This window comes from Microcaecilia unicolor, chromosome 1 (assembly GCF_901765095.1).
Source record: "Microcaecilia unicolor chromosome 1, aMicUni1.1, whole genome shotgun sequence".
NCBI classification, from domain to species: Eukaryota; Metazoa; Chordata; class Amphibia; order Gymnophiona; family Siphonopidae; genus Microcaecilia; species Microcaecilia unicolor.
The window spans coordinates 531,575,985-531,597,338 of NC_044031.1; the positions used below are offsets into that span (position 1 = coordinate 531,575,985).

The following is a 21,354-nucleotide window of genomic DNA, read 5'->3' on the forward strand; positions in this document are numbered from 1 at the left end:
CTGGGTCATTAAGAAAGGCATAATCAAAAGGGGTGCCCAAGTTTTCCTGAGGACGTCCCGGCGAAGGGGCGGGGAAACCCGTATTATCGAAACAAGATGGGTATCCATCTTTCGTTTCGATAATACGGTCGGGGACACCCAAGTCTTGACATTTAGGTTGTCCCTAGAGATGGTCGTCCTTAGAGATGGTCGTCCTTAGACATGGTCGTTTCTGATTTTCGGCGATAATGGAAACTAAGGACGCCAATCTCAGAAACAACCAAATGCAAGTCCTTTGGTCGTGGGAGGAGCCTGCATTCGTAGTGCACTGGTCCCCCTGACATGCCAGGACACCAACCGGGCACCTTAGGGGGCACTGCAGTGGACTTCAGAAAAAGCTCTCAGGTACATAGCTCCCTTACCTTGTGTGCTGAGCCCCCCAACCCCCCCCCCCCAAACCCACTACCCACAACTGTACACCACTACCATAGCCCTTACGGGTGAAGGAGGGCACCTGCATGTGGGTACAGTGGGTTTGTGGTGGGTTTTGGAGGGCTCACATTTACCACCACAAGCGTAACAGGTGGGGGGGGGGGGCTGTGCCTGCCTGCCTGAAGTGCACTGCACCCACTAAAACTGCTCCAGGGACCTGCATACTGCTGCGATGGACCTGTGTATGACAGTTGAGGCTGGCATAGAGGCTGGCACAAAATATTTTTTAACTATTTTTTTGAGGGTGGGAGGGGGTTAGTGACCACTGGAGGAGTAAGGGGAGGTCATTCCCTCCGGTGGTCATCTGGTCAGTTCGGGCACCTTTTCGTGGCTTGAGCGTAACAAAAAAAGGACCAAGTAAAGTCGTCCAAGCGCTTGTCAGGGACGCCATTTTTGTTTTTTGATTATGGGTCGAGAATGCCCATGTGTTAGGCACACCCAAGTGCCGCCTTCGCTATGTCTCCAACACGCCCCCGTGAACTTTGGTCATCCCCACAACAGAAAGCAGTTGGGGACGCCCAAAATCAGCTGTCGATTATGCCAATTTGGGTGACCCTGTGAGAAGGACGCCCGCTGCCCAAAATAAACTTTTTTACAATACCTAGACACACATGGTAGCAGCTGTAAATCTCGACATCGATCTTGTTGATCATAGACATTCACTCCATTTCTGAAAGGGGAATACTTGTGTATTTTTGGTTCCACTTAAACCCCACCACCTTAACACTTTTGAGCCCTAAGGGATACGGTTGGTTACTGAATCAGCTGTAAGCGAGGGAGGAGTTGTCTTTTTGTGGGTTCATTTAGTGTGGGGATCATTGTTGGGAACAGTTCTGGGTATCCTTGGGGTGGGGGATTCAGTGGTGTTGGGGGGGGGGGGGGGGGAGTTGAGTGCTGGTTTGTTACGATTGGGGTTTGGGGATGCAAGAGTACAGGCCCCCGGACCCTTGTGCCTGTTTTTGCATGAGGGGCTGGAGTTCCTGGGGGTGTGGGGGGGATAAAATATGGAAAATCTTTGACAGGTTATGTTCTTCCTGTTGTTGACTGCTTGTCCTTGCTTTTGTTATATCATCAATAAAATTGTTCAAACATGAAACCCCACCGCTTTGCTATATGCACAGATTGCAGATTTACATGTGTAAATACGTTTTCTAAAACAGGCTTTTTAATGTTTATTCAATATACATGTATAAATGGCAGTATTTTACATGTTTAAAATGTGAACAGGGCTTCCAAAATAATGGCCTTAGTATGGTTTTTAGATTTAGAAATCTGACTCAGAACAAAGTTTAAAGGGGGACGTCCCTGTCTTTTGAGTTTTATCTATGCTGCGTATGCTTTTGGAGCAGTCAGTTTATAATATTGTTTCTATATATCTCTTTATATATAAACTAGCCGTTGAGCCTGTAAAAACGGGCTGGTATTGGGGTTTTCCTTCCCCCCCCCCCCCCCCTCGGAGTCGTCGCCGCCACCCCTCCACCCGGCCCGGGCCCTCTCTTCGCTTCTGAACTTACACATCCATTTGCCAAACGCAGCAACGCACATCAACTGAGCTGCCGTGGGCCCTTCCTTCTCTGCCTGTGGCCCCGCCCTCCTATGACGTAACGTCAGCGAGGGCGGGACACAGGCAGAGAAGGAAGGGGCAGCTCAGCTGATGTGCGTTGCTGCGTTCGGCGAATGGATGTGTAAGTTCAGAAGGGAAGAGAGGGGTCGGGTGGAGGGGTGGCGGCAGCGACTCCGAGTGGGGGGGCGGGGAGCGGTAGCAACCTCGGCGGTGCAGTATCCCTCTCTGTCCCGCCCCCCCCCCCCCCCCGTCATCACGTATTGACGCGGGGGCGGGACAGAGAGGGAAGTCTCTACTGCGCATTTGCGAGTGAGTCGGTCACTCGCCGTTTATATGTTTGATTAGCAGTTGCAAATGCTGCTTTCCAAACCCATTCATTCTTCAGCAATACAGCACACCAAATTATTATAAATACACACATACACATTTAAAAATCTTTTGCTAAGAGGGTTATTTACTAGCATCATAACCTTTCTGCTAGAGGGCCTATTTAATTTCTTTGGGTTCTGTGGCAGATAGGGGTAATTTACTAATGGATGCTGTGTGCTAAGTGTTTGTGATCATAAATGCATGGTAAAATGACAGCAATATCTGTGTTTGCACAGCTCCTGTGCCAGCATAAATTTCTGATACACTTGAAAAGTTAATCAACTGAAACCTAACATTATATAGAAGCACTTAGCCTTCCAAAGTTCCATAGAAACCTATGGAACTTTGGAAGGCTAAGTGCTTTGAAAATATGCCTCATACTCATTTAAATAACAATAACTGTTTACTTTGGCAATAGGAGCCATGATTTTTATATTTTAATAGTGGTTTTTTCCCCATCTTGTTATTTTATCAAATATTGAACTATGTCTAGAGCAAGTAACTCAGTGAAACATTTTATTCACTAGTAAAAGCATGCTTGCTCTGTGATCACATCTTAAGATACTATGGGCCCTGTTTACTAAGCCGTGCAGTAGGTGCGCAAACTTTTTAGCGCACTCTAAAAATTAGCATGCGCTATCGATAGAGACACCCATAGGAATATAATGGGTGTCTCTGTTGTTAGTGCGCACTAATTTTTAGTATGCACTAAAAAGTTAGCGTGCCTACAGTTCGGCTTTGTAAACAGGGCCCTATTTGGGTTTTTTTTTTAGAAGAATAGAAGCAAACTGGCTATAAAACAAGGTGAACTGAGCTGAATTAATGCAGTATGTCTCAATTTGGTTTGCATACTTAAGCTCTGTGTTCTGTTACTTCTGTCTCTTTAGGTTGAATTTGATTGCATTAATCCAAAGAAAAAGCAGAAGAAGAAAAACTACAGAAATTCTGGTGTAGTGAGCGTGAAACAGTGCAAGGTTAGTGAGCTTCATATTTTGTTAGACTCTTAAATTAATGCTGATACAAATAATTGCTTCTTGTATATGTACACTGTGTCCCAGAAGGAGTCAGGTTTGGATCTACTCACCCACCACTACCTTTGGAGCCTAAGCATATTACAGAGATAATTCCTCAAGCATGTGGACGGGGAGGGTGATAGCCAACAGTACAGTGACAGCCGCAGCCAGTGAATGAACAGTATTTATGGTGTACCTCAGAGGAAGTGCCCTTTCAGCCTTTAGGGGACAGTGAGGTTGCTAGAGATGTCTGGGCATGCCATATGGTGAGGAGAATAGAAGGCATAAAAATATTTCATTCAATTTAGTTGGAAAAAATAAGTGGAGGCCATTAAAACATTTATTTTTGTGGACTTATGTTAGTTTCAGTAGCTGAACTATTGGCACACAAATTTTTAGCTGTATACTTAAATTCAGGTCATTTAATGTATTTACCCACCTTGCACAATCTTAAGCATTAAAGAATAAACACAAACAATAATAAAACATATAAAACTGAATCAGTCTAAGGCTGGAAATAAGGTTGCTAAACATGGTGTACACAGATGGCAAATTAAATGCAGACATAGATGAATGAGTTTTCATCTGTAAAATAATGAAAAAGAAAACTTGCTAAGCAGGACACACCATGAAAGTAAATATACTGTATATTGAATAAGATGAAGGACAGTGTAACCACTATGGAACACCCCTGCCCATCACTGTATGCTGAAGCTGATTGCCCACTCTAACTTGCTGGTCTCGCCCAAGAAAAAGACCTTGAATAGCTGTGCGCAATAAATTGAAATCTCAGTGTGCAGTGTTACAGACACAAAAAGGCAAATAGAAGTTAGCAATTATTCACAAAGACATAGAAAATGAAACTGGGAATAAAACAATGCCTCTCTATTGCTAAATGGTGTGGCTCCACTGTTCTGGTCACTGCATCTCAAAAAAAAAAAGCAGAACTAGAAAAAGTATAATGAAGGGTATCAAAAAACAATTGAGGGGATGGACAACTCCCTTATTAAAAACAAAGGAAAACATACCAAGCTCTTCAGCTTTGAGAAAATACAGGAAGTATGCTAGACAATGTGGTTTAGGCTAAGTAGTATAGCTGAATTTAAAATAAAGCTTGAGCAAAGTTCCATAAATAATTATTAGCCAGATGGGCTTGGTGTCTTTTGTGAGAGAGAGCAATATGGAACAGATTTTCCTGTCAAGATCTGTCATGTACAGTAGAGTCCTGGTAAAAAGACCTTCAGTTATCTAACATTCTGGATTAACCAGTGGTTGGTAATCTTGGGCTCCTCCCACTCTATCTGTCCTTCCCAAACATCAGGTCATCAGCCACACCTCCCAGAATCCCACTCACCCAAAGAGAAGTAGCCTCCCCACCTACTTGACCACCCGTACACCCCCTCTCCGGGTCTGCTTTAGAAGCCCTGGTGGTCCAGCGGTGAGGTCCCAGTCACTCCTGCCTTTGCTGGCTTGGTTCTCAGAATGGCTGCCATGAACTCTAGTGGCATGCTCACAAGACTGTCAGCAGAGTTTGCAACAGCAATTTTGAAAGCCAAGCCAGCATTGGCAGAAGCGACTGGGGATCGCTCCTGCCCTGACCTCGCTGCTAGACCACTAGGGTTTCTAAAGTAGACCTGGGGGGGGGGGGGCTACAGTTGGTCAGGTAGGTGGGAAGGCACTTGAAGATGCATCGAGGATTGGAAAGGCTGCTGCTGTGAAGGGGGGATAGGGATGCAATGTGTGTAATCCTGTCCCTTGTCCCTGGGGAGGGGGAAAACACTCAGACTTAGAGATATAGGCGCAACCAGTAAAAATCTTTATTGGTATCTCACTAAGCCAATACAAAATAATTGTTCTCTCTGGAGCAGGTTGTCACCCAGTAGCCAGATTCACAGACTGAATAACAAAACTGCTAAGCAAAACCTTCCTAGCCATCACATATATACTGTTGTAAGTTTTGTTTCTCCTAAATCATGTGATTTCTCCTAAACTAACTTATGATCATATATGGATTTTCCTGTAATATTCTGTTATTTTTATATGTATACATAAATGGCAATTTCCTACATTGTATCATCCTCTCCTCTTGTGTGCACATTAACACTTTGTGGCAATTGGCTAATTCCTTATCAGTAAAGCGTGCTCCCTGCATGCAAATCCATGTAGCAAACAAGTAAATAGTATGAAACACCTGGTGTCCTTCTTCTCTGAACACATATTTCCGTTGGAACATCTTGGGGTCAGCAGGGTCCTCAGTCTCTCATCACCACCAAGGTTATATCCATATGTTTCAGCCATATATGGGCCACATAGCCTCAGTTTCTCCTGTCACCTTGACATGTAACATGTACTTTCCATTTCCTGAGAAAGCACTGTAGCTTACATGCAGCTGCAGGAAGAGACTAAAAATATGCTGATAACAGCAAGGCTGGGAAAACTGAGGGCTAGCAGGGCCATATTATAGGCCTAGTATTATTATTATTATTTATTGCATTTGTACCCCACATTATCCCACCTTTTTGCAGGCTCAATATGGCTTACAGAGTGTTGTTATGATGCAGTCATTACATGATCTTAAATACATAAGCTGAAAGTAAGTGAATTAGATGCAAGGTCATTACATGATTTTAAATACATAAGCTGAAAGACAGGCCTAGTATAGGAAGGAATTTACAAGTGCAATGTGAATCTCTATATTATCCGAATTTTTGGATATCCAACAACCTGTTGTGCCCGATTTAAGTCAGATAACCAAGATTCTTCTTGTACTTCCAAGTGACTTAGGCTGACCACCACTGGAGACAGAATGCTGGGCTTGATGTATCACAGGTCTGACTTAACATGACATTTCTTATGTTCTTCCTCTTTATTCAACTGATTTCAGTGTCCCTTACCACTTTTGCCTTGTACCCAATCCTGCATTTTCTCTTCATTCTTTTTTACTGTACCATTACTTTACATCTGTCAAATTGTTAACTTTTTTTTTTCTCTGCTGGTATGAAGTATTCAGCCTTCCATATGAACATAGAGGCCTTTTTGCTAGAGTGTATGAAGCAATTAGTGGAAACAGGCTACTGGGCGACAGTGTTAAGAGGTTTTGTGGTACTTTGCCTGTTTCTGCATGTTAATTCCTGTGTTATGCCTTGGTAATTACAAATTTTACCACGGTTCTGTAACAGGACTTCATAATGCAACCAGTCTTGATAAAGGACATCTCTTGTATCAAAACCTATTAACCTCTTCATGACTTGCTTTTTCTTTGTAAGGCCCTATAATAGGCTATTCATTCTCACTTTGTTTTCATATCAGTCTGGTCATTGTTTACTGCACTGAGGCACTCCTCCCATTCCCCTAAAGTTAAGTGTGGTAGATAAGCAAAGCAAGTACAGTAATAGTAAATTATTTTTATTTGGTTTAGACAATGAATAAGTGTCTTCAAAATGTTTTTAGCATTTTAGCCTGTCTGAGAATTTCTCAGATTCATGTATGCAATATACAGCCTCTGCTACTTGGATTTTTTTTGTAGCTTGACATAATGTTAAGGCCTGATGGTAAAGTACCAATAACATTTTAAAAATATTTACTGTTTTCCCTGCAGATTTCTGTAGAGTATACATTTCTAGACTATATCATGGGAGGATGTCAGATGAATTTTATTGTAAGTAAAACCTATTTTTGTATTTATTGGATGAATTGTAAGAAATGGTCTTTAGCACAGTAGTTTCGGTCATAACCAAATTATTTTGTTAGTTTTTAATTTTTAAAAATTGCCTTTTAACTATGTACCTGGTGTATATTTTGTTTCCTTCCTCGAATTATAGTCCCTGGAGCATTGATCTCTGGGATAGTGACTGTTGAGGACTTCCCGATAGCAGAACATTTGTAAAGTAATGTTTCCTTCCCACAGATTCCTGAAAGCACGGTTATCATTTGGCAGGCCTCAGAAGGGGTCCCATTCAGGACTATGCTGTGAATAAACTGACAAAAAATGCTGAGAACTATATCAGCCTCTCTTTGGGTAATAATGTCATCAAAATCTAGCACTTTGATTGGTACATTGTTTCAAATGCTAATTTAAAACTACTTCAAACACTCATTACATTTCAATAGACATTTGTTATTAAAATGCTGAAAGAGTCAACTGGTTATACTATGGTTATACCATAGTCCATTCAATTTCTTTGTTCAATCTGCGAGGATGGACAGTACTTCAAGAAAAAATGAACTGTTGTACCTTCTCCACTAATATTTGGGAAACGACTCCACCATGTGGAGATCGAACTCGCAACAGAGCAAAGAAACTCAAATCTGAAACTTGGTGCTGAGCACTAAACCGATGCTCCACCAAAGATGCCTCTTCATGGTGGTTTCTCAAACAGCTGAGATGTTCTGCAATATGGAGCTTAAGCTTCCTTCATGTCTGTCCAGTGTAATATAAATTGCAAGGGCAGTGGATACAATATGTCACTTATGAACTTTAATGCAATACCACTCTGTATTTCTCATTCCGTTAATGGTGATCGCCACTACGGTATAATGTAAGCCACATTGAGCCTGCAAATAGGTTGGAAAATGTGGAATACAAATGCAATAAATAAATAAATAAATAAATAAATAAATAAATAAACTACCTGAGTGGTGGTGCAGTCTTTCTGTCACATGGAATGAATTTTGCCCCCATTGTCGGGTTATCCCCTTCCTTAATTTCGAGGGAATAATGGCAATATATACATTGGCCACATTTAAAGTGTCCAGGATTAGTAATTGAGGACAAAGAAGTATCAGCATGAGTTAGCAGCTCATCTATGTTTCTACCTCGCTGGTAAGCAAACTTAGGAAAAGATGAAGTATAGGGCAGTATTTGTTCAACAAATAGTCTGCCCTCATCTACATTGCCACTCAGGTTCAGCACATCCAGCAGGTCACAGCTTGGCAGATATTGAGGTTGCTGGGCCACATGGCCTCCACTGTTCACATCACACCCATGGCACGCCTCCATCTGCAGGGGGTACTCAGTGGACCTTGGCTTCTAGTGGGTCAAACCATAGGGAATCTGAAGGATGCCATATCATTCACCCCAGAGTTGTGGCAATCCCTTCTCTGGTAGATAATTCGGACCTATTTAACTCAAGGACTACCATTCTAAATTCTTCCTCCTCAGAAAATTCTAACCACAGATGCGTCTAACCAGGGATGGGGTACTCTGGAGATGCACTTTCATATCAATTTCCTAGAGCTGTGGGCAGTTTGGAACACTCTAAAGGCTTTCAGAGATCAGCTGTTGAACCAAATTGTTCTGATCCAAACAATCAGGTTACCATGTACTATCTCATAAATATAGATGGGAACAAGTGTTTACTCTAATAAGGCAACTGCAATTAGGTTATAGAGGAAAAGACTTCAGACTCCCGGTCACAGCTGGTTATACTCAAACTAAACTAGCTGACCGCTCTGCTCTGCGTGTCTGACATTCAGTTCACGCTGGCGAGAATCCTCATCAGTCAAAAAACCTCTAGTACATCGATCTATCAATTTCATACATTCCTTCGATGTGTAACTATACTTAGATAATACTTAGCTGTGGTTTGTGCTAGGGCAAATTCTATTCTAATAGAATTTGCCCTAGCACAAACCACAGCTAAGTATTATCTAAGTATAGTTACACATCGAAGGAATGTATGAAATTGATAGATCGATGTACTAGAGGTTTTTTGACTGATGAGGATTCTCGCCAGCGTGAACTGAATGTCAGACACGCAGAGCAGAGCGGTCAGCTAGTTTAGTTTGAGTATAACCAGCTGTGACCGGGAGTCTGAAGTCTTTTCCTCTATAACCTAATTGCAGTTGCCTTATTAGAGTAAACACTTGTTCCCATCTATATTTATGTACAGTGCACTGTAGAACAAGTACCAAAAGAAATTGTTTAAGACATGTACTATCTCAACAAGCAGGGGGTACAAGATCCTACCCCTTATGTCAAGACGCAGTCAGGATGTGGTAGTTGGCCACCAGCCACGACATGGTACTGAGGGCCACATACCTAGTGAGGAAAGAGGTGGATAGATAATGCAATCGCACGCGTGGTCCCTCCATATAGACGTTGCCAATGAGATCTTCTGAGAGCGGAGCACCCCATGGGTTGATCTGTTTGCCACTCATCTCAACAATAAAGTTTCTGAGCTCTGCTCCAGACACAGATCACATGAGAGGCTAGCATCTGATGCCTTTCTTCTTGATTGGAGGAAAGGACTTCTTTATGCATATCCTCCAGTCCCTCTGATCGGGAAGATTTTGCTGAAACTCAGGCAGTACCAAGGAACCATGATCCTCATCGAGCCTTATTGGCCGAGGCAGATATGATTTCCGCTTCTTCTGGAGTTGTCCTCTAAAGAACCTTGGAGATTGGAGTGTTTCCCGACCCTTATCACACAGAATGAGGGGTCACTTCTACATCCCAACCTCCACTCCCTGACCCTCATGGCCTGTATGTTGGGAGCATAGAATTTGCAGCCCTCCAGCTGCTTGAGGGTGTCTCCAAAATCCTCTTTTCTTACAGGGAAGATTTCACTAAGAGGTGCTATATTTTCCAGTGGAAGATGTTTGCCATCTGGTATGAGGGCAAGGCCCTAGATTCTCTCACTTGTCCTACACAAAAACTGCTTGAATACCTTCTGCACCTCTCTTGAGTCAACCAAACCAACTCTGTAAGGGTTCACCTCAGTGCAATTAGTGCTTACCATCACCATGTACAGTGTAAGCCCATCTCTGTACAGCCTCTAATTGTTCACATTGTGAGAGGTTTGCTTTTAATAAAGCCTCCCTTCAAATCTCTGCATGTGTCATGAGACCTCTATGTTGTCCTCACCCAGCTGATAAAAGATCCTTTTGAGCCACTTGACTCTTGTCATCTGAAGTACCTGACCTGGAAGGTCTTGTTTTTTAGTGGCAGTCACTTCAGCTCGCACAGTCAGTGAACTTCAGGACCTAGTAGCTGATCCACCTTTCATCACAACAGAGTAGTTCCCCACACATACTAAGTTCCTTCCTAAGGTGATGTCGGAGTTCCAAACCTAAGTGAGGGTAGTTTGACCTGAATAGTCTTCCATCTGAAGGAATGCGCTTAAATGATAAGGAAGTTGTAAAATGAACGTTACTTGGTGGAAATGGCAGTTGAAGGACTTTTTGAATGAATTGAAGTCACTGGATTGAGGTGACATTTGAACGGCTCCTGAAGACACCTTCTGGTGAAACACAGCCCTGTGTAGAGCTGTAAGATATGATGGGCAAGGATCCTCATTGGGATGTTATATTGGAGTGATAGTGACATCATTTGAACTGCAACTTTTAAGCACATTTGTGGCTAATAGAACTTGTTATTCATGAGTGAATCAGAGGATCACATAATACAGAACGACGTGGATTTATTCATCATCTCTCTACAGGGATTATAAACTCTATGTTCCTCGAGGGACTATGATTTATGGACATTGAAGGTGATTTTGGTAAATAACCTAGCGGGAGGACAAAGTGAATACCCAGAGATTATACAACAACATTTATGTGAAGGATGATATGAGAAGCAAAGTTTGTGTAAGTGATTATGTGTAATTGTTATGGTGATAAATATAATTTGGTAATAATCTATTCTTAGTAGTTGGAGTTCCATCTTAACCAGTCAGTTGTCCTTCAAACATTTTTTCCAATACCTCATGCCCATCCTGGTTTAAGTGCACTGCAGTCTTGGACTGCAAGCCTTCTATCTGGAGCGGACTAAAGCCCATAGACAGTCCTGTTTTGTTGTTAGTGTTATTGGCTTTGATTGGTCTTTCTGTTGCAAGTCGCTGTTGACCATTCTTTGTTTTCAGTGAACCTGGTAACTAGAGATTACTAACTGAGAATATTTTGTCCTGCTTATCCTTGGAGAAAGCGAAGTTACTCACCTGTAGCAAGTGATTTCTGAGGACAGCTGGACACGTATTCTCACATACCCCCCCCCCCCACCCCCCCTAGGAGTTTCATTCTTACGCTTTTTTTAATTAATGTCGGGTCTCACGTGAGTACAGTAGGCGGGAAGGAACCTACGCATATGCGGTTGGGCCTTCCAAAGGCTTCAGGAATGTGCTGTATACTGGGCAGCATCCGACCCAGGGCTTCATTGGTGACGTCACCAACTGTGAGAATACTTGCCCTGCTGTCCTTGGAGAACATCTGCTATAGGTGAGTCACTTCACTTTACCTACTGTTGTTTGCTTAGATCCTCTATGTCGGCCATAATGAAGGAATAAATGACTTTGGGTCTGTTTCTGTTTTTAAAGCCAATATGCCAAAATCTGAACTTCTAAATCTTGATGTTCAGGAAGAGGTGGTTGCAGAACTGACTGGTCTATTCCCTTGGACTCCATTCGATACTTAGGGGTCCAAGTCACTTCATCCTGTGATTGACTCTTTCAAGCAAACAATGGTCCATTATTAGATTGAATAAAGATTTGATCACTGATCTAAGCTTCACCTTTCATGGGTGCAGAGGATAGGGACCATAAAAATGATGATGCTTCCAAAGTTCCTTTACTTTTTCGAAACCTTACCCATGGAATTACTCGGAAAAATATGGGGGAAAATACATAGAGAAGTTCTTGATTTTATCTGGCGCAAGAAACCTCCGAGGATTTCAAGAGAAATAATGCTCCAGAGTTGGGAAAGAGGAGGTCTGGCGGTCCCAAATTTCCAACATTATTATCTATTAGCCGAACTGAGAGCCTTGCTAGTCTGGCACTCATCACGTCAAAAACAATGAGGTTGTTGGAGGAGTGAGCAGTATGAAAGTGTGGATGTTGGGAATTTAGGATAGGGTTCCTCAGAAATGGGTCACAACTTTTATGCGATTAACAGAGATTCTTTGGGGAAAAAAAATCTTTATTGCTGAGTGGAAGGAGATTTTTGTGTTTGGCTCTTATTACAAATCCTTGGGATTTTTCTACCAGTTAAATCAAAAAATTCACAGGGTGTGGGAACCTAAAAGGTTATGTTTTATGGGGCAGCCATTTCATCGGAGAATATTTACCTTACCTTTCCTGAAGTAGGGGAACTGTATATGCTTGCTTACAGGTAAAACATTATAAATTAGATTCTATATATGCACCTGGGAGCAATTTCTGAAGTCCACTACAGTGCCCCCTAGGGTGCCCGGTTGGTGTCCTGGCATGTCAGGGGGACCAGTGCACTACGAATGCTGGCTCCTCCCACGACCAAATGGCTTGGATTTGGTCGTTTCTGAGATTGGCGTCCTCGGTTTCCATTATCGCCGAAAATCAGGGATGACATCTCTAAGGTCGACCTAAATTTTGCGATTTGGGTGTCCCCGACCGTATTATCGAAACAAAAGATGGACACCCATCTTGTTTCGATAATACGGGTTTCCCCGCCCCTTTGCTGGGATGTCCTGCAAGGACGTCCTCAGGAAACTTTGGGCGCCCCTTTTGATTATGCCCCTCCACGTCATACTTTGTATTGTTTTTTCAATATTTTTTACTGCTGTAATTGCCTATTTCTCATGTTTGATCTATTCTTACTATACACCGCCTTGAGTGAATTCCTTCAAAAAGGGGGTAAATAAATCCTAATAAATAATAAATAAGTAATATCACACTTAAAAAATCAACACTGAAACAAAATATGCCTAGGCGTATTTTTTAAAGTATGTATAAATTTAGGCATACTTTACAGAATACACCTAAATTTATATGTAGTGTATAGAATATGCCAGGCGCCCGTCCACGTGAGTCAATTAGTCGTGGGCAATTATGCCAAGTAAACCTTGGTATAAATGCAGATGCTGAATTTATGTGCAGACTGGATGTATTCTATAACAATGTGCACAGATTTTAGAAATGCCCCCAACCTGCCCCTCTCCATGCCCCCTTTTTAACTATGCGACTTAGCATTTATGCACATCACATTACAATATGCTTAGACAGTTGTGCACATAAATTTGTATTAATGCCAATTAGTGTCAGTTGCTTGTTAATTGGCAATTATCAGTGCAGATTGGCTTGTTAACTAATTAAGTTGCTTGCACAAATCCATAATACGACCGGATATGTGTTCACAACTTACGTCGTGCTATATAGAATCCGGGGTTATGTGGGGAAGGGAGAGGTAAAGAAGGATTTAAAACTACTACTAACTGGGTTTGAAAAAACTATTGCAGTCAAAGAAGCAAAATGGGGCTATAGTGATCTTGTGTAAGGTGATAAATGGTGCAGGAGGTGAGAACAGGAAGGCTAAATATATTTTAGAATGGAAGGCATTGAGTACTCTCTAGCCTCCCCAATGGGTACAGATCTTTGTGGACATACAGAAGAGCTCAATTGCCACTAACCATGTTGAGAATGGACTCAAGTCACTATGTTGATGGTTCTCCACATCTGTGAAGCTTCATCGGATAAATCCAGTGATAAAAGATAAGTGTTGGTTAGAATGTGGCGAGCAAGGGACATTCCTATGTATGTGGTGAGAACATATTAAGATTCAAATGTTTTGGGACCAGCTGTGTAAAACACTGAGCAATATGTGAGGATCCCCTTTGTTAAAACTGAAATTAGCATGTCTTCTCAATCAATCTTGTATGGGGCTATCCAACAAGGAAAATAAGCTAACATGCTTTTTGGTGGATTGCAGTTTGGTTGGAGATCGTGGCCATGTGGAAAAATAATGGTGTACAAGAAATTATGGCATATATATATTTTATGTCTAGGCTCACAGCATTAAGACATCATTAATTCAATTTCAGCAAATATCTCCCTTTCTTGTGTGGTATAAGTTGAAAGTGACAACATAAGTGGGTGAGAGGAGGGAGGGATGGGGTAAACTGTACTAAAACGTGTAATTGGATCCATGTACATATTAATTTGACTGGTTGCACTGAAGAAATAATGGGCACCATGTTTGTGGACGTTATTACTGGATTTGTTTGGTTGGATCTAAATATAGAATTAAAAATAATTATAAACAAGAAAAAGAAACTCAAAATATGAAAGGACAAAGCAGACAGGAAAGAACTTCTGGGACTAAGAGAGGCTATTTTAGCAGCTTATATCTGGCTTGGAGGCAAAGCTGTTTTAGTACCAGTGTTAAACTGCAGAGAGTACTGGTTCAGTAATATTAATGAATCACGGGTGCTTTGGTTTCATGCATAGGCTAAATGCTTTTTAAATGTAAGTTATAAAAAGAGCTATTTTAAAGTGTACAAAAGTCTAGTGACACTTTTTCATCTCTCGGAACACCTATGCTATTTTGGGTTTTTTTTCCTAACAGGTTGGTATAGACTTTACCGCATCCAATGGTGATCCCCGCTCTCCTAATTCTCTCCATTTCATCAGCCCAAATGGAGTTAATGAGTATCTGGCAGCCATCTGGTCTGTGGGAGTGGTTATTCAAGATTATGATGCGTAAGTTTATTGGAGCTCTTTTGCGGGAGCTATTGTAGTTTATCTCAACATTTTGAGGTTAAAGATTTATTTTAGAATGGCACTTCAGTGTTGTCGAATAGAAAGTTAGCTATGTTTATGTGCCCCTTTTTCTTTTACTACAATTAGAGGATTTAGATTAAATTGGGAAATTAGTTTACTGCCAGTTTTTTGTTTTGTTTTTTGTGTGAAATGCATTCTAGTAACTCAGCTGTCTCCAACAGCACTCAGGCTTTCACTGAACCCCTATTTGGTAATAGCTCCCAGTGTTTCTGTCCTGCTGGTAGATCCAGCATGGAGGCAAAAATGTAAAACACTGGCATGTTCTACCCTGTAATACAGAGGAGAAGAGACAGAGATCATTTTGCATCCATCTCATGCTTATCAACAGAAGTAATCTGAAAATCTCCTGATGTTGAAGAAAAAATGGGTGCAACCCCCCCCCCCCCCCACACACACACAGATGAGTATGTTTGTCAAGACGTTTGCCGATATACTATTTTATTTTCATTCACCAAGCTTCCAGCCTAGTTGGAACCTGCTTAATGAAATTTATGATTGGAAGGGATGGGAGGATCTCAAGCTGAAGTACTATGGTCTTTCATTCTTTATCTTGCCAAATCAGTTCAGATGCCTGGATATATGCTTCTCAAGCAGCAGATGGAGACACAGAACCTGGGCCAGCTCAAGGGATTGTGGCACACTGACCAACTTTTGCTTTTGCATCCCCATCTTGGGACCAGTCTTGCAGTATAAACCATGAAGATGTCAGGCTCATACTGCGAGAATTGTCTCTCCTAGAAGGAAACTGGTTGTACAGCTTAAATGCAAATTACCCAGTTTTTGAACAAAGTATTCTACACATTTAGATCCCAGAGCTTCTCCTTTTCCACAAACAAGCACTTTATCAGCTTCCAGTACTGCTGCATGTTTTGCCTCCCTATTGATGTGTCACAAAAAAGGAAACCCCCACAAAAAGGGAAGCAGTCACTAATGCTAAGAGAGTTTACCAGTATATACTTCACCACTGGAAAATATACTAATATTACAGATTTAAAACACTTGTTAAAGTTAAAAAGTAAACAAAAATAACAATATTAATTATAAAGTGGGGAGAAGCTGTCAATGTGAATATATTGAGACAAAGGGGCTTACAAGACTTTTTATCAATAAATTTGACTAAATACACAGTCAAATAGGCTCCAAAAATAATCAAATAGTAGAAGTAGAGCATATAATATCATCCAATAGACAGAACTCTATGGTAATAATAAACACCTTAGAACCCAATTTCAAGAACCTCGAGGTACCACATAAAATCATTTCTACTTAAGCTTTATGTACCAAATTGTTATTCCTTCTAAATTTTGAATTTTGAAAAAAAAATTTTTAACATTATCTTTCTTAATTTATATTCTAGTTCGCAAACTTAATATATAAATGTAAAAATTGGAAAAGCACTTAGCTTGATCCTTAGCAATAGCAATTGTAGCAGCTTTAAAGCTAGTTTCCAGCATTAGTGGAGGAGTGGCCTAGTGGTTAGGCCCTTGCCTAAGGCCCTTGACTTTGGTCCTGGTGAACTGAGGAACTGAGTTCAATTTCCACTTCAGGCACAGGCAGCTCCTTGTGACTCTGGGCAAGTCACTTAACCCTCCATTGCCCCATGTAAGCCGCATTGAGCCTGCCATGAGTGGGAAAGCGCAGGGTACAAATGTAACAAAAATAAAAATAAGTAGTATGGGACTACTTTGCCGACATGTTTTGCCTTAAGTCTTCTCAAGTTGTTGTCATTTTGAGGAGTACTGTGGTCCTGTAGTGGGTATTTTGATGCCTGGTTCCTGATGGAGTAATTTCCGAAATGGAGCTTTGTAGAACCCAATTGGACTCATCCTACTATCTAGATAAGTTTTTCACTTGACTGATACAATTTTATATTGAATTGTGATTTTTCATGAATAATATACACTATTTGTGAACTGCTTAAGGACTGTTTTAATTAGTGATTGCAAGCTTGACACTGCTCATCATAGTTTGTGCTGATAATAGAGATATTGATTTATATATATATATACACACATACTTTTTTCACAGTTATGCACTGTTTTTTTTTTTTGGGGGTGGGGGGGGTGCACTTGGTGTGAAGTTTCAGCCAGCTTGCAAACATTGATTCTACTTGGCTGTAAGTCAGGGAACAGCACTGTCTCTATTTCACATCTCTGAATCCCACACTGAGGACCCAAAATACACAATTATTATTGGTTTTTTTTTCATATGTATGTGTTTCTCTATTATCCACACATACTATATGATTTTTTTAGAGTATTTTTTGGATTCTATATTCTAAGGTTTCTCAAGTCTGGTCCCCTACAAAAACAAAACAGAACGCAATAAAAATCACTATTGTTCTATATACTATAGACTTATTCTCACAAAAAAAAGCATTAAAGAAAATATTTAATACCTCAATATGCAGTCACTATCTCTTAAACATGGTGTCTCTTCAGTTTTAAATGATGGCAACCGCATTTCTCTTATGCAAACACTCAAGAGTCAGCTGACTAAAACTAACCAATCATAAAACCCTGAGCTATACCGATGACATCCATTCTGAGTCAGCATTTAAGCCAAATGGGTTCACTGAATTAAGCCTATATATCCAATTTTGCTCTTTATAGTTCAAAACTTTGTCATAATTACCATCATCCCACACTTCTTGCATTACATCAGTAACTCTCCATATGATATCTGTGACTTGATGTTGATAATCTACCCAGTGTTGCACTAGAGGGGCTTGAAAATTCCTAATAGAAATACAGGATTTATGTTCATTTAGCCGGAGCCGCACAGGATGACTACTGAGGCCTACATACACTAAAGCACATGGACACTTTATAATATAGAAAATTCATGCTTGCATAGGTAGTATCAGATCTAGAAGTAGTAGTTATAGATGTTCTAATATCTGTCCAAAAAGGACCCACCAAAGTGAGTACACACCATTGACAGCCACCACAAGCTGTAAGATTATAGGTATTAGTATCTTGTACTTTCTCTTGCTACCATTGGGTCAAAAAAGAATTCCCCTATTGTTTTTCCCTGTTGATATTCTGTAGTTTGAAATTGAGAAACAAATGGATATAGCTGCCTAATATGCCAGTGAGATCTCATAATAGAGACCAGCTCTTTAGACAGGGTGGAAAAAGGAAGAATGCATGCTAATAAATCTTCAAAATCCTTAGATTTCTCATAAATCCCTTTGGACAAATCTGCCAATAGATTACAGGACCTGAGGCAACATGACTTCACTAGAGGCAGGTCTTCTCAGACAAATCTGATTCAGTTCTTTGACTGGGTGACCAGAGAGTTGGATTAAGGGAGAGTGCTAGATGTGGTGTATTTAGATTTTAGCAAAGTCTTTCACACAGATCTACATAGACAACTAATAAATAAACTGAGTGCCCTCGGTATAGGCCCTAAACTGACTAATTGGGTTAGGAACTGGTTGAGTGGAAGGTGACAGAAGATAGTGGTAAATGGAGCTCACTCTGAGGAAAAGGATGTTACCATTGGTGTGCTGCAAGGTTTGGTTCTTGGGCCAGTTCTTTTTGTAAGCAATATTATTGAAAGCATGTCTGGCAAGGTTTGCTTCTTTGCAGATGATACCAAAATCTGCAATGGAGTAGATACCCCTGATGGTGTGGATAACATGAGGAAATTCCTAGCGAAGCTTGAGGAATGGTCTGGAATTTGGCAGCTAGGATTTAATGCTAAAAAATGCAGGGTCATGCATTTGGGCTGCAAAACCCGAAGGAATGGTTCAGTTTAAGGGGTGAAGAATTTTTGTGCATAAAAATGGAGTGGGACTTGGGTGTGATCATATGGAATGATCTTAAAATGGCCAAACAGAAAAGGCAACAACAAAAGCTAGAAGGATGCTTGGGTGCATAGGGAGAATGGCCAGTAGGAAAAAGGAGGCGTTAATGACCTTGTATAAGACTCTGGTGAGACCTCATTTAGAATATTGTGCACAATTCTGGAGACCACACTTTCAAAAAGATATAAACAGGATGGAATCAGTCTAGAGGGCAGCTACTAAAATGGTCAATGGTCTTCATCATAAAGTGTATGAGTGCAGACTTATGCATACTTATACTTATGTAAACTTTGAAAGAAAAGTGTTAGAGGGGAGATATGATAGAGAAGTTCAAAACCTACATGGCTTAAATACACAGGAGGTTTGTCTTTTTTTCAGTTGAAAGGAAGTTGTGGAATGAGGGGGTATAGGATGAAGGTGAAAGGGGACAGACTCAGAAGTAGCCTGAGGAAATACTTCTTCATGGAAAGAGTGGTAAATTTGTGGAATGGCCACCTGGTGGAGGTGGTGGAAATGAAAACTATATCTGAATTTAATAATACTTGGGTCAAATACATAGGATCTTTATGGTAGAGGAAGGGATAGTAGATGGCATGGATGGGCAGACTGGATAGACCATGTGGTCTTTTCTCTGTTTCTATGTAATAAGATGAGTACTATACCATGCCATACTTTGAATTGTTATTTGAATATTTTTACTGCTGTAATTGCCTATTCCATATCATCATGCTGATCAATCCATAGACTGGTGGGTTGTGTCCATCTACCAGCAGGTGGAGATAGAGAGCAATCCTTTTGCCTCCCTATATGTGGTCATGTGCTGCCGGAAACTCCTCAGTATGTTCTCTATCTCAGCAGGTGGTGGTCACACACAGCAGCAGCTCTGGCTAGGTCTCCAAGCCTAATCTTTAGGTTTTGTTGAGTACCTGGGGTTGAGGGCTCTTCTTGAGCAAGTGCAAACCTGGTGGTGCCAGGTCCCTCCTTTTCTCCCCCCTCCCGCTGGCTCCGTTAAAAAAAAAAAAAAAAAATTTTGGACGTCCTTTAAGGGCGTTTATTTCAACGTTTATATCAGCGTTTATTGCAGCTGCTCACCGGGACACCAGTTCATTACAGCTTGGAGCGAGAAGCAGGTAATTTTTACCTTTTTGTAGTGGGCAGGGGGTTCCCCGATTGGTCTCCACGTGGCCTATGGCGTCGGAGGGCGAGGGCGCGAAGAATCGCTCCCCGGACCGCGTGTGCGCTTCTAGTGGGGATGCAGGGGTCTTAAAGCCTGATTCGCCCTTTTTGGGCGTCAGTTTGGAGGCCGGTCAGTGTCCCGGTTCTTCCTCCGGTGCGGCGGTTTTTCCCGCCATAAACGCCCATTCCCCGCTGCTCACCCCCACCATTTTGGCCGGCCACTCTGCTCGGACGGCTTCTTCTTGGGCCGCCCTCGAGGTGGGAGACGTTAATGCTATGGTCGCCCTTGATTCAGGCGACGGCAAAAAAGCGGCCAAAGTTAAGCGCCATTCTTCCCGCGCGGCTCCTCGGAGTGTCGCGCCGGACGCCATTTTGGATGCACAGCATGTTTCTCCCCCACTCTTGCAAGCGCCGGTTGAGGGTGCGTCTAGGGCTGTGGCCCAGGCTGCAGAAGTGCACAGTCTGGGGGGTTTCTCCCCCGAGTTCATTTTGCTGCTGCATCAGGCCTTCCTTATGCAAAACGCTGCCCCTGCTCCCTTGTCCGATAAAGGGGTTGAGGCCTCTGGAAGCAAACGCCCTTGGGTGGATTTCCAGGCCCTAGAGGATTCTGTCTCCTCTGATGTAGATGAGGGCAGCGTATCTGAGTTCTCCCAACGGTCCTTTGGGGATTCCTTGGAGGAGACTGATTCCCGCTCGGATGGAGCGGATGACCCCTCTGCAGCACGGATCTTTCGCTCAGAGGATTTGCCCAACCTGTTAGTGCAGGCCATGAGCATTTTGAAGATTTTCTCTCCGGAGGACGTCTCTCCCTCAGCCTCTGTTGGCTCCGCCATTATGCTGGGAACGAAGCGCCCGCCTAGAACCTTCCATGTGCATGATGCCATGCACACCTTGATTTCGGCTCAATGGGATGTCCCGGAAGCGAGCCTCAAAGTGGCTAGGGCTATGTCCCGCCTCTATCCTCTGCCTGAAGGTGAACGGGAGGCCTTTCTTTGGCCTACCGTGGATTCTTTAATCACTGCGGTGACTAAGAAAATGGCGTTGCCGGTGGAAGGTGGCACGGCCCTGAAGGACGCCCAAGACAGAAGATTGGAGGCGGCTTTAAGGTCGTCCTTTGAGGCGGCTGCCTTAAGTTTGCAGGCCTCAGTTTGCGGCTCCTATGTGGCCAGGGCATGCCTGACGATTGTGCAACGGGCTTCCCCCTCGGATCCTTCCTTGAGGGCTGATTGGCCGGCCCTGGAATCGGGCTTGGCCTATTTGGCAGACTTGCTGTATGATGTCTTGAGAGCCTCGGCTAAGGGTATGGCTCAGACAGTCTCTGCACGGCGTTGGCTTTGGCTGAAGCATTGGTCTGCTGACCACGCCTCTAAGTCTCGCCTGGCTAAGTTGCCTTTTAAAGCAAGCTGCTGTTTGGGGTCGAGC

The 21,354-nt window shown here is 42.2% G+C and overlaps 1 protein-coding gene across 4 annotated transcripts in view; it reads left to right on the forward strand.

Annotated features, from left to right (window-relative positions):
- Positions 1–21,354, forward strand: part of CPNE3 (copine 3) — a 144,878-nt gene that overhangs the window by 84,652 nt on the left and 38,872 nt on the right. For all 4 annotated transcript variants that reach the window (XM_030216255.1, XM_030216273.1, XM_030216246.1 and 1 more), the window contains exons 9-11: positions 3,292–3,378; positions 7,016–7,075; positions 14,731–14,864. In XM_030216255.1, coding sequence (XP_030072115.1) covers positions 3,292–3,378; positions 7,016–7,075; positions 14,731–14,864 — 281 coding nt within the window. The remainder of the gene's footprint in view (positions 1–3,291; positions 3,379–7,015; positions 7,076–14,730; positions 14,865–21,354) is intronic.